Source organism: Ovis canadensis, chromosome 2, assembly GCF_042477335.2.
Source record: "Ovis canadensis isolate MfBH-ARS-UI-01 breed Bighorn chromosome 2, ARS-UI_OviCan_v2, whole genome shotgun sequence".
Classification (NCBI taxonomy): domain Eukaryota; kingdom Metazoa; phylum Chordata; class Mammalia; order Artiodactyla; family Bovidae; genus Ovis; species Ovis canadensis.
Window position 1 is genome coordinate 103,751,108 of NC_091246.1, and position 13,055 is coordinate 103,764,162.

Here is a 13,055-nt window from a genome sequence, read left to right on the forward strand (position 1 = left end):
TGCTCTGGGGAAGCCATGGAACAGAGCGCTGAGAGGACCCTGGATGAGCAGAAAGCTAGACACAGACTTTTCACATCTCGACTCCCCCATATAATGCAGTACAGATGTTCCATATTGACTTAAATCCTCTCCCAATAAACATAGAGGCGTGGCAAGCCATCAATTTATCAGCATTTTGAATGCTGGAAAACTTCATTTTGTTTCCGTTTATTTTCTTATTCCTAACACCATCACTGTCTTTCATCTCAAGCAAGCAGCACCTGTTCCGGCATGCGAAGATCTGGGATTCAGGCTCGTGACTGTTGTGGCTGTAGCTTTCAGGAGAACGTTCTGCCGTGTCCATCCTCAGGGTTTAGCTTTCTCAGACAATCTAATGCTTTCAGTTTCTCCTCTCTCTGAACCTGAGCCATCACCTTTACGTTTCTATTATGTCTTTCCCTCAGATCTTTTACGGTTTTTCTGTACACACTGAGGATGATAAATTTGACACAAACAAACACAGAGAGATTTTGTTTCACTTCTGGTAATTCCATCTTGCTGGACTTCAGCCAGACTCTAGAATCTAGGAATCTATATTGCACTTAGATCCTGTAGTTTGGGTCTTGGTGGTTTTACCTCATACCATACTAGTTGTTTGCTTCAACACAATTCTTTCTGTTCTGGGGTAATTTTCTTCACATAACTTTTTTTTCTCACTAAACGATGCTATGGTTACTTGAAACAATCTTCTGTCCCACAGAGACTTGGGAGGGGCTGGCATCTGGCTCACAGCATTCTCAGAGTCAAAGAAAGACTGTGAGGTTTTCATTTCATTGGGTCTTGAGTTTCACTCTGTCAACAGTACAGACAACTTCATCTAAATTCTTATCCTGTTTTCCACCAGCCATCTCTCTCTCTCTTTTTTCCTTTTATTGGCATGTGGGATCTTAGTTACCCGATCAGGGATTGAACCTGTGCCCTCTGCAGTGTTTAAGTGTGGAGTCTTAACCACGGGACCACCAGGGAAATCCTGCAGGCTGTCTCTGTTTATAGTCTGTGCTAAAAGCCGGCGGGGGGCGGGCGGGGGGAGGCGGAAATTTTGAAAGCAAAGTAGTAAATTTTCTTTTTTTCTTAAACGTGCTGTGTTCCTCTCTCCCCCAAAGCCCTCTGCATTGCATCTTGGTGGCACCTACTGAATGATACCTCCCCTGATTAGTGTCGTCTGCACAGAAGAGTTGTCCCTCTCTTTCTGTCTTTCTGAGACTAAACGACCACTATTTGCAGCATCCATCTCTAGGCAACTCCAACGGACATTTGTTTTATCAGCAGAGTTGTCTATTCATTTTCTTTCTCTGGGTCAGCTGCTCAGGAGGAAACAACGGTGCCCCTGCGCACAACACTCTATCAGACAGTCACTGCTGAAGGGAGGCGTTCTCCAGCCACTGACTCACAGCTCAAGAAGAAATGCCCTCACCTGCCGATCTGAACGGTGGGCTCCGTGGCGTAGACCGTGCCCGTGAACCCGGTGTGCTCGGTGATGTAGGGCAGGGCCATCATGCAGTGATAGTTAGAGATGAGGATCACATCCACTGTAGACAGATCTATTAGCTCGGTCTGAAAGAAAAGGGGAGGGGGTGATACGTATCTGTGCGCGGCACACAGATCAGCATCATGGGGCTGAAAAATGACACTGTCAGAAGGCAGAGGAGCGGCTGTGGTGCTACCGAATAACGATGCCGTTCCTGTAACGGTTCCGGTCTGTCATATGGGGATATTCCCTAGTGCTGACGTGGAGCAGCAGGACAGGACGGCTGCTCATTTTACTAAAACAGGGTTCTGAGAGGCAGACGTATGAGGATAAATGACAACGAGACCTTTTGGCCGCTGCTGCCTGCCAGGTGGAGCCGGGTGACAGGAAGCAGCTGTGAGGGAGTACCACACAGGAAGCAGCCCTTTAGAAGTCCACTGTGGCAGACAACTATTTTTTTTCGAGGTAACTTTTGACCACTAGTGCTGGATAGAGAACCCCTCCAACAAATGTAGTGGCAGAGTCATATAAGGAGGTTATACTCTTGTATTCTACCCTAATCACAACCCTCAGTCTACCCTTTACTCCACTAGTAATATCATGTGAACAGGGAAAAAGACAGGTGAGGAATAACGCTTAAATTTTACGAAAACTTTTAGTAGAAGGGAACGATTTTTACATAAATTTAAGCCCTACCTGCCTTTAAAAAAATTATGAAGTATTTTTTTGGGAGGGTCAATTGTTTCTTCTTCTTTTTTTTTTTAATATTTACTTATTCATTTGGTTGTGCTGGGTCTTAACTGCAGCACACAAGATCTAGTCCCTTGACCAGGGATTGAACCAGGAACCCAGGTATTAGGAATGTAGATTCTCAGCCACTGGACCACCAGGGAAGTTCCCCTACCTGCTTTTTAAGGCTCAGTTCTCTTCTTCCGCTAAGCCTTCCTGATTTGCCCAGATGAAAGAAAGCACTTCTTCCTAAGAACTGCCAAGGCACTTTGTGAATATCCCTCTTAAAGCAGTTACTATTCTTTACTATGGTGGGCACCTCAAAGTATCCCCTTGTCTCCCCAAACTGGAACGTCTCTGAGATCAAAAATCCCATGGGACTCATCTCTGTCCCCTTCAGGCTGTGGCAGCCAGGACAGAACAGGCCTCAGTGCGTTGTTGGAGAAACACATCACGAGAAGCAGCGCCCTCTGTGGAGGCGCCATTGTGAGAAGCTAGCTGCTCTGGTTCAGAGACATCTCCTCAGTCTCTGAGCTCTCCCTCATGGAACTTATCCCACAGAAACTGCACGAGGCAGTACAGACAGCATGGGGTAACTCTTTCTTGTTTTTGTTAGGAGACTGGGGCACAGAACTACTGTGTCCCTCACAGAGCAGAAGTAACAAAGATGTCTGCACCATCTCTGCAAATGACAGAGATAGCGCAGCATTTCAGCTGTGGGTATTTTCTGGTTGACTGACTTTATGTGTAAAGTAAATTGATTTAATAAAGCCACCAAGGCATAATCAGCTTCAGCTCCTTAGGACAGAAAGGAGATTAGAGTCAAAAGCTACTCACTGCCAAGGCCATGGCACTCTGTGTGAATATAATGTCTAAGGACCACAACTTAACTCCATGTTGTGTACTGCACTTCCAAGACTATATCCTCACATTAATGAAGGGAGGTCTACTGGTCCTATTTCTCACCTCCTCTCCAGAACCATTTTTAAACAAATGAGAAGGTTAAGACAGGGTAGCAGAGTGACAGGTATGAAGAAAACAGGGAAGGAGAGATGAAGCAACAGTAAAGGCCAAAAACTTCCCTCCCTTCCTTCTACCTCTACAGAAACTGGGTAGGGCTATTTGAAATTTCTCTTTAAGGATGTAAGAATCAGCCCACAGAGTCTAGAATGATGAGTCTGGTGAGGACAGCTGAAGGACAAATGTGTACACACACACACACACACACACACACATATTGCCTGTATATATATCAAAGACTGCCTACATAAACAATTTTCTGAGAAATAAATTTAACATCCAAACTATGTATATTTACTTTCACTCAATGATATCCCAAAAAGACTATTTTTAAACTTCTTGCATATAGACACTTTGGTTCTGTGTGTCTGTGTGTACGTGTGTGCTCAGATGTGTGACCCCATGGACTATTGCCGGCCAGGCTCCTCTGTCCATGGGATTTCCCAGGCAAGAATACTGGAGTGGGTTGCCATTTCCTCCTCCTCCAGGGGATCTTCCTGACCCAGGGATAGAACTCATGTCTCTTGCATCTCTTGCACTGGCAGGCAGATTCTTTACCCCTGCGCGACCTGGGAAGCCCTATACAGACACTTGGGTTCTACAGACCACGAATTGGATCAAAACAATCATAATTTATTGGTTGCTTACTGTACTATCCTAGACTTTATGCACAGTCTGTGGTATAGACTTTGGGGGAATACAAAAATGTTTAAAGTAGCTGCACTAGATTGTAAATTCCATGAAGACTAGAACTCTAGTTCTGTATGGCTTAGCCACAAGTCAGCCAAGGCTGGACTGTGTAGGAAGTCCCTCTCTCCTGACTCCAAGACTCTATTTTCTCCTGATCGTACAATGCCCTGGTTCCCCTTAAAACAGTAAGTACTACTAATTTGTCATGGGCTGCCCTGGTAGCTCAGATGGTAAAGAATCTGCCTGCAATGCAGGAGACCCTGGTTAAGATTCCTGGGTTGGGAAGACTCACTAGAGAAGGGATAGGCTACCTACTCTAGTGTTCCTGGGCTTCCCTGGTGGCTTAGCTGGTAAAGAATCCACCTGCAATGCAGGAGACCTGGGTTCAATTCCTGGGTTGGGAAGATCTCCTGGAGAAGGGAAAGGCTACCCAGTCCAGTATTCTGGCCCAGAGAATTCCATGGATTGTATAGTCCATAGGGTCGCAAAGAGTTGGACACAACTAAGCAACTTTTCCTAACATGTCATAAACTACAAATTCTGATGCAAGTTGTAAAAAAACAAAAACCCTATGGCTCTAGAATCCAACATATAATATTGCTGCTTTTAGCTTGGCAAAAGTGAACTGTGGAATGGTGACTGTCTAATTTCAAAGTTTAGCAGGAGTCTATGGAGTAAGTCAGAAAGACCCCAGAACCCAAGCCAGGGACCCTCCGCTGTTGGTCACAAGCTGAAGGTTGCAGCGGTCAACGCCACAGGCAGTAAACTGAAAAATAAAAGCGCCTGGAAATAGGAATCTGTGAACAGATGGGGGACTGGCCCACCAGCTCCTAAGTGACCAACAAAGATGACAAAATTTCATCAGCAGTTAGGGAGAGCTTAGGATTTTGCTGTCTCCTTCACCCTTGCTCCTACTACTTCACCACAAACTCTCTCCCTTATCTGCCAACTTCAATGACCATGTCTTTCTCTGTTTTTCTTCGTTCTCTTTTGCTCTGGTGTCCTAAAAGGTCACCTCACATACTTCAAAGAGAGATAGAGAGAAAGTTTATCTAAAGGGTATCAACAGAAGTTGTAGAAGTGGAAAGAGAGACAGGAAGAAAGGACAAAACTAAGAGACACAGCACACCCAGTTTCTTCTCTCTCTGGCGCTGAACTGTGAAAGTCTGTTTGACAGGCACTGACACCCCCAGGGCACATGGAAAGAGCAGAATGGTGGCTTCTCCGTGATTTCCCCAGGAACCTGGACAGGCTACTGGCCTCCCCACAATTCTCCTTTGTGCTGAGAACTCCACCCAGGCCACTCTGGGGATTAGGCCTGTCAGTTGAGATGTTTCCTTTAAGACTAATGCAAACTGATCTTCGTTTCCTTTAGAACAATGGAACTGGACTCAGACACTTATAACAAGTCTCATTGTGATGATAATATGTAAGCAACAGATATCTGTAACTCAGTTCAGAATCTGTGAATTTCAAGCAATATTTCATGTGTTATTAAGTCAGCAAGAAGTTTTCCAGTTTACTGTACTAGCGGAATAACAGCAATTCCCAATTACCCAAGACTAGAAAAAGTCTGGCTAACCTAAGACAGAGGCATTATCCAATGGGCCCTCTGCAATCCTGGATGTGAAACCTGTAGATTCAGAGGGCAGACTCTATTCACTGTACTCCATCATATCGCGTGCTTGAGCATCTGCGGATTTTGGTACTCATGGGGGCTCCTAGAACCCATCCCCTCAGATACTACGGGATGACTCTAATTACAAAACTGAAAGACTTAAGTTATTCTTTACCTTGCTCAACACTATGCCCCAGGTGTGAATGTCACTGGGGATTATAAAAAGAGCTAGGAAGAGAATGACTTCAGTAATTTATGGACAATACAAAAAGCTCCTAAATGATCGAATTTTAGTTGTATAACAAAGTGCCTAGGATAAGATTCATTTTGATTTCAAAATAAGAAGTTCAGCCCCTTAAAATTATTTCTTGTCTTCACTTTGAGAGATGATGAGAAATGTTTTGTTCCTACAATAAGATTCACTTCACTCTTACCTCTGGTAGGCAGAACTCGGGTACAGAATCCACAAATACATGACCTGAGCACTCCTTTAGCTCCTAAAAGACATGAAAGAAAAAACATTCTAGGAAAAGATGGTCAATAAACACAGTGCCAAAGAAATTCCATCCCCAAACCAAACTCGCTATGAAGTGTTGCAGAAGGCTGGAGTTGGAGGAAAGTGGGAAGGTTATTTAGGTCAACTGGTTCTTATTCAAGCTCAGGGCAGCTGAATATTTTATTCAGTATTGAAAAAATCAGGTGTGCATGCACATTTCATGATGCTTCTTCAAGGAAGCAACGTGTGGCCACATGCTGCTTCCACAACTCTGACCCAGAGCTTTCCAAATAATAGTTACATGGACTACACCAGCAATATCAGATGGTCTGGAACAGCGATGGAAGTAGACTCCTGGGTTTTACCTACCTGTATCCATGACAAGCATGCCTACTGATTCTGTTCTGCAATTAGACTGGGAGTCCAGAGTGCAGATAAATGAACTGGAACCCTTTTCTCCTCCTACCAAGGTTTGAGGGGCAACTAAGGAAGGAGATGAAGAATACAGGATAGGGATTAAAACACCCCCCACCCCCACCACCATTCAAAAGAAAATGGTATATTTATATACTGCAGCTCCCCACACGGCCATGACCTACAGCATTTAATAGGCCTGTCTTACTTCAAATTCTCTCACAAATAGACCTTGAGAAAAGAGTGTGTGAAAGCTTATAAGAGAGGTGCTAAAAAAAAATAGCAGGAGGAAGGGCAGTGATAAGGGGCAAAGAAGCTGGCCGATAATAGCTGTGTCACACAGCCACATTCCACCGTGGGCAACAGGGAGACTCTGAGAAATGGTCTCAAACGTACACCCAGGAGTGATTCCACCCAGAGGCAAGGGACCTGGGATATTTATACAGCAATTGCTGCATCTAGGGTGGCTTCAGGAAAAAACTGTCAGGCAAAGCCATACAAACGCCAGCAGCTGGAATTATGACAGAGGACACCGAAGAGACTGGAGTCGGCCCCCAGGAGGCCACCAGAGGTGCTGTTTTCTCGTGCTGACACTGTACTGAGATCTACGCAGGAGCGGTCTATGACTCTATAATGAAACTAGTACAAGATAGAAATCTGGCTGACTGTTGTTCCCAGAAAGGGAAAAATACAGTTGGAATTGTGTTCCACTGTGTTTTCATTAGTCACTGAAGATAAATTTCTGTATATTCATATATCTCTACTTATACATTGGAGTTGGAATGATTTTACTCTCAATCTTTACCTGAAAATATGGCCTTAACTGTCTGCTCTCCTCCTTTTGAATTTTACAAGCCTCCTATCAGAAGCTTAGAGAACCTTTTCGTGCTCTTGCCTTCCACTGTAAACTCCGGTCCCTCTCCTTATATGACTGCCATTTAACCAGTGAAATGCTGAGCCAAAAAGAGACTGAAACTATTTGTAATCACAATATACCTGCCAGTGAAACACAAATGAGCGATTGCAGTTAATGGAGGAAGACCCCCCAACTCCCTTGGGATGAGATTAAAAACAATTAAAGACAAATCATGGGAAATTGCAAAGCACTGCCCTGCCTTTCATCGGCTGTGTAATCTTCCCCACATTCCCCATGCCCTGCCATGTACCAGGGTGCGGGGTCTGTACCTCGTGTGACAGATCCTCCTCTGAGGTGCTCATCTTTCCTGGCCTGGAGCAGCGAATTTGCCATTCTGAGCACTTACAATGTCACTGTATTTTATTCACCACTCCCTCCTAATGAAATGCTCCCACAGACACATGCGAGTCATCTTGCTCAGAATGCATGGGTAATGGGATGCTTCTGAGCCTTTCTCTGGGAACAATGATTTACAGCCAGCAGGAGACAGGCTGAAATTTCATCAGGTGCACAGGTTCTTGAATGTCACCTAATTTTATAGTTAGGCTATGAGGGAAATCTGATTTCAAGTCATGCATCTGGCTTGCACTTGAAGCTGGGGTGAGGGGGCAGGTACAGGAATTAATTCTGTAAAAAGAGCTCCTCTTTATTTCACAATATCTATTAGGAGAAGGAAATGCCTTATTCAGATGAATCATTTTAAGGATCCTCATAGTCAGTCTTTTAATTATGAAACTGGGGAGAGGAAGAATGACATGGAGGTCTAAGAATGGTGTGGATAAGCTTTACAGTGTCTAATCTTCCTTTATCTCTCATTTTTTTCAGAAGAAAATTTGGCTACATAAATTTTAACTTTTGTTTGGGATCTCTGGTCTCTCATATGGAACTTAAATGCCTAAAAATTGATTTGAGGAAGGACATACCATGAAGACAATCTAATGGCAAAAATTTAACAGCCTTGAAAAAACAAAAAGGAATTTGAGTCATTCACTTTAGGCCTAGTTAGTGATTAAAGTCATTAAGAGAACTCTAAATTCCTAGATTCCTGTTAAAAGAACCATGATCTTTTTTCACAAATTATAAGAGTGTCCATGTCAGGCTACCACGATCATAGATCATAGCCTGGAAGGCCCTTTGTTCACGTTTACCTGAACATGTGTTTCCCTCTCATGCCCCCAGAGCACGTGGCCTAGAAGTGAAACACTTGGCTCCTCAGTCTATTCTCCACTCTGCAGTCAAAGTGGTCTGAGCAGACGATGACCCTGCCTGCTGCAACCCTCTGTGGCCCTTCATTACCCAAAGAAGAAAACCCACAGTTTTGACAACGCCCTTTGTGACCTGGCCCCTGGAAGAGTGGTTTAAAACTCAATCGTGTTTGGTGGGCTTTAAAGTTATTTTTAAAAAAAGTTCACTCCTTACAGGAAGTCAGTACAGCCTCAAAACGAAATGAGCTGGATGGAATTCTCTAACAAGCAATGCCACTGAAACACTCATCACAATTCTAGAAATAATAGTTTTCTTTTCGGGGTGATAAAATGTATTTTCAGCTGAAGTCCCTAGATTTTACACATGTGAAAACTGGATCTGTGTCTGAACACCGAGACTCCTTAAAAAGCTCTTAAAAACAGTAATTACCAAGTACTGAAGACTCTACATGGGTCACAGGAGTTTTTAGGGAGAAGACAAAGGGCCCATTAGTCACATTACTGTTGGGTGACTCCAGAACGACAAGATGGCTTTCCAGTGGGTGTAGATACACTTCAGCTTATCATTACCTTGTCCAAGAAAGCGTTTCCATCCTTTAGGGACCAGCCAGGAAGATTGGACAGTCTGGGACTGCAAAACAAAAGATTAAATTATCCTAAATAGATTATAATCCTCAGTGATTTCATGGTGACTATACCGGCTCCACAAAATGAAAAACAGTTTGAAAGGAGTGGCAGCAAGGCTCACCCAAAATAATAATCAGAAAGGTGAAAAGTAACCAAGTGGTATCAAGCTTAAGAATTACGTGGCAATGGAACGTTAACAAGTGAAAGAGTTCTGCCCTCGACTGGGAAAATTAACAGAATGCTAGGCAGAATAATAAAGAGAAAAAAAAAAAAGATGAGACACGCCAGTGTTGTATAGTTTTGCAGTCCCTGGCCCTGACTTCACCTTGCTTGCATTTGACAACAGGCCTAAGGGGAAGGCTGAATGGGACCCTCATATTGCGGAGGACAAAATAGGTTCAGAGAGGTCAGGTGTCTGTCAAGAACACTTAAGCTGCCTACCAACCAGAATTTACCACAAATAAAAATTGGAATTCGGCTCAAAGTCACCTCTGTATTCGTTGCTTAAATGAATTAGTCACTTGTTACCTGTGCCTTGATGTTACCTGTACCTTGAGGTTCCAATTTTGGCAAATGAAGCTAGCTTTTCTCAGTGTTATAAAATGACACCGTATCTCAGTGAGTAACTTCTAGAAGGTGAGGTTAATTTCACATATATGTTATATCAAAAAAATCTGAACCAGAAATCATTCACTTTGGAAAGCTCAGAATTTAACTGAGTGCTACGAGCTGACCAGAAGAATTACACTGGAGGCTGAAAATGCAAATACCTTGGGAGAAAAAAAATGTTGGTAAAAAGAAAACCTTAATGACCAGGGTGATATGTGAAGAAAACACATCAGAAGTACAAGGTAGACTGCAAAAGGATTTTAGCACTTCAACACAAAGTTAAATTTAAAAATAAAGGGCAAAGGATGGGCGTGGGACTAAAAGACTCTATAACCCGAAACCAAATTAATGTATAGTACTTTATGCTCTTGCTAAACTGATTTTTATCAAATTCTGACTTTGTAATTAGGGGCTAGGTACCAAAGTCAAATTGAAACAAATAATGTGAAATATCTGTCAATCTTCCAGGAAAGATTAAGAACCTGAATTATATATGCATCTGATTTTAGCAAAAAAGGTGAGAATTTGACATAATTCCTAGTTCACAGAAAAGCTGTTAAGAATATAAGTACAATGAAGTCCCACATACCCTTTGCCTAGATTCTCTGTTTACACTTTGCCTTTATTAGTCAAAAAGTGAGAATTCTGAATTTCATTCTTGAGAATGAAAATTACTACTAGGAGAATCAAATTTGGCTGGCATAAATTATATCTGAAAAACTTTTTAAAAAAATGCTTGGATATGGCAAAACCAATATAATATTGTAAAGTAAAATAAATAAATTTATATTAAAAAAAATGCTTGGAGTTTTCTCAGAAAAATACTCTAACCATTAGATGTTGAATTTCCATTTCATTTCATACTCACATGTGTACCTTCACTTAGAGACTTCTTAAAAATATTTACTATGAGATCAGATTAAAAAACCAAGCATTCTAATAAAAGCATAATGATAGGCCAGTCTCAATAACTGTTCTCATTTCATGCACGTGGACTCTTCACAAAAAGGTTATAAATGTCCATTTCCCTTTACAAAGAGAACTGGATCAGAGGACTTGTATCCTGTTTGTTCCCTACTGGACACACACAACTCAGCCTTCAAATTACAGATGATTGATTCAATTAGTTTTGTCCTCAACAAGTGATTAGAAATGGTATGCTGTGCTGTGCTCAGTCGCACCTGACTCTTTGAGTTCCCATGGACCGCAGCCCGCCAGGCTCCTCTGTCCATGGGATTTCCCAGGCAGGAATATTGGAGTGGGTTGCCATTTCCTTCTCCAGGGGATCTTCCTCACCCAGGGATCAAACTGGTGTCTCCTGCACTTCAGGCAGATTTTTTACTGTGTGAGCCACTAGGAAAACCCATTTACTGCTTATTAAAAAATAATTTTTTAAAAAGTAAAAATTTTAGGAATTACTGTTGCTAAACATTGTTTATAACATCAAACACTTCTATGAAATATCTGGAGTTATTTTGGATTTGAGAAATTGTCTGTAGATGGGACTGAATGCTCAAAGAGCCTGACCATATTGTAACAATAGTGCCAAAGATAAAGGGCCACAGAAATGTAGTCCCAGGTGGCAAATGTATGCTGACTATAGAGATGCAAATATCCTGTTTATAGGTCCAATTAGATTAATGACTAAACTATGAAGAGCTAGTAAATGTTAAGCTATCAAAGAGGAAGAAATGTACTACTTTGTTCTTAATGATTACAGAATTTCACCCTGTAAGTTTTTTGAACAAGGAAACAAGTCTCTTCACAGAAATCTACATTAAAGAAATATGGGAGGTAATGATATTAGAAAAATAATGGTTACAGATAAGCGCAGGCGGCTGCGACCGGTGCACTAAGCACGGCTGAGAGGAGCTACCCCACGTCCGAGGTCAGGGGCAGAAGCCGAGAAGACCCCATGACCAAAGGGCGGCGGTCAAGAGGAGTTAACCCACGTCCGAGCTCAGGGGCTGTGGCCGAGAGTGCCAGGCTGCGACCGCGCAGGAACGGCCGAGAGAAGCTACCCTGCGCCCAAGGCCAGGGGTGGCGGCCAGGAGGAGCAACCCCAAGTCCAAGGAGCGGTGGCTGCACGGGCGCAAGAGGGCCTAGAGGAGCTATCCCACATTGAAGGTCAGGAAGGGCAGTGGTGAGGAGACACCCCTCATCCAAGGTAAGGAGCAGTGGCTGCACTATGCTAGAGCAGCTGTGAAGAGATACCCCATGCCCACGGTAAGAGAAACCTAAGTAAGATGGTAGGTGTTGCAAGAGGGCATCAGAGGGCAGACACACTAAAACCATACTCACAGAAAACTAGTCAATCTAATCACACTAGGACCACACCCTTGTCTAACTCAATGAAACTAAGCCATGCCCGCAGGGCAACCCAAGAAGGGCGGGTCATGGTGGAGAGGTCTGACAGAATATGGTCCACTGGAGAAGGGAATGGCAAACCACTTCAGTATTCTTGCCTTGAGAACCCCATGAACAGTATGAAAAGGCAAAATGATAGGATACTGAAAGAGGAACTCCCCAGATCAGTAGGTGCCCAATATGCTCCTGGAGATCAGTGGAGAAATAAGCCCAGAAAGAATGAAGGGATGGAGCCAAAGCAAAAACAATACCCAGCTGTGGATGTGACTGGTGATAAAGGCAAGGTTGGATGCTGTAAAGAGCAATATTGCATAGGAACCTGGAATGTCAGGTCCATGAATCAAGGCAAATTGGAAGTGGTCAAACAAGAGATGGCAAGAGTGAACGTCAACATTCTAGGAATCAGTGAACTAAAATGGACTGGAATGGGTGAACTTAACTCAGATGACCATTATATCTACTACTGTGGGCAGGAATCCCTCAGAAGAAATGGAGTAGCCATCATGGTCAACAGAAGAGTCCGAAATGCAGTACTTGGATGCAATCTCAAACACGACGGAATGATCTCTGTTCGTTTCCAAGGCAAACGATTTAATATCATGGTAATCAAAGTCTATGCCCCAACCAGTAACGCTGAAGAAGCTGAAGTTGAACGGTTCTATGAAGATCTACAAGACCTTTTAGAACTAACACACAAAAAAGATGTCCTTTACATTATAGCAGACTGGAATGCAAAAGTAGGAAGTCAAGAAACAATTGGAGTAACAGGCAACTTTGGCCTTGGAATACGGAATGAAGCAGGGCAATGACTAATAGAGTTTTGCCAAGAAAATGCACTGCTCATAGCAAACACCCTC

At 43.0% G+C, this 13,055-nt stretch overlaps 1 protein-coding gene across 2 annotated transcripts in view; it reads right to left on the reverse strand.

Moving 5' to 3' along the window:
- INTS9 (integrator complex subunit 9) overlaps positions 1-13,055 on the reverse strand; it is a 144,164-nt gene that overhangs the window by 79,949 nt on the left and 51,160 nt on the right. For both annotated transcript variants that reach the window (XM_069576706.1, XM_069576707.1), the window contains exons 3-5: positions 9,166-9,226; positions 5,999-6,061; positions 1,454-1,593 (exon numbers count right to left, since the gene is read on the reverse strand). In XM_069576706.1, coding sequence (XP_069432807.1) covers positions 1,454-1,593; positions 5,999-6,061; positions 9,166-9,226 — 264 coding nt within the window. The remainder of the gene's footprint in view (positions 1-1,453; positions 1,594-5,998; positions 6,062-9,165; positions 9,227-13,055) is intronic.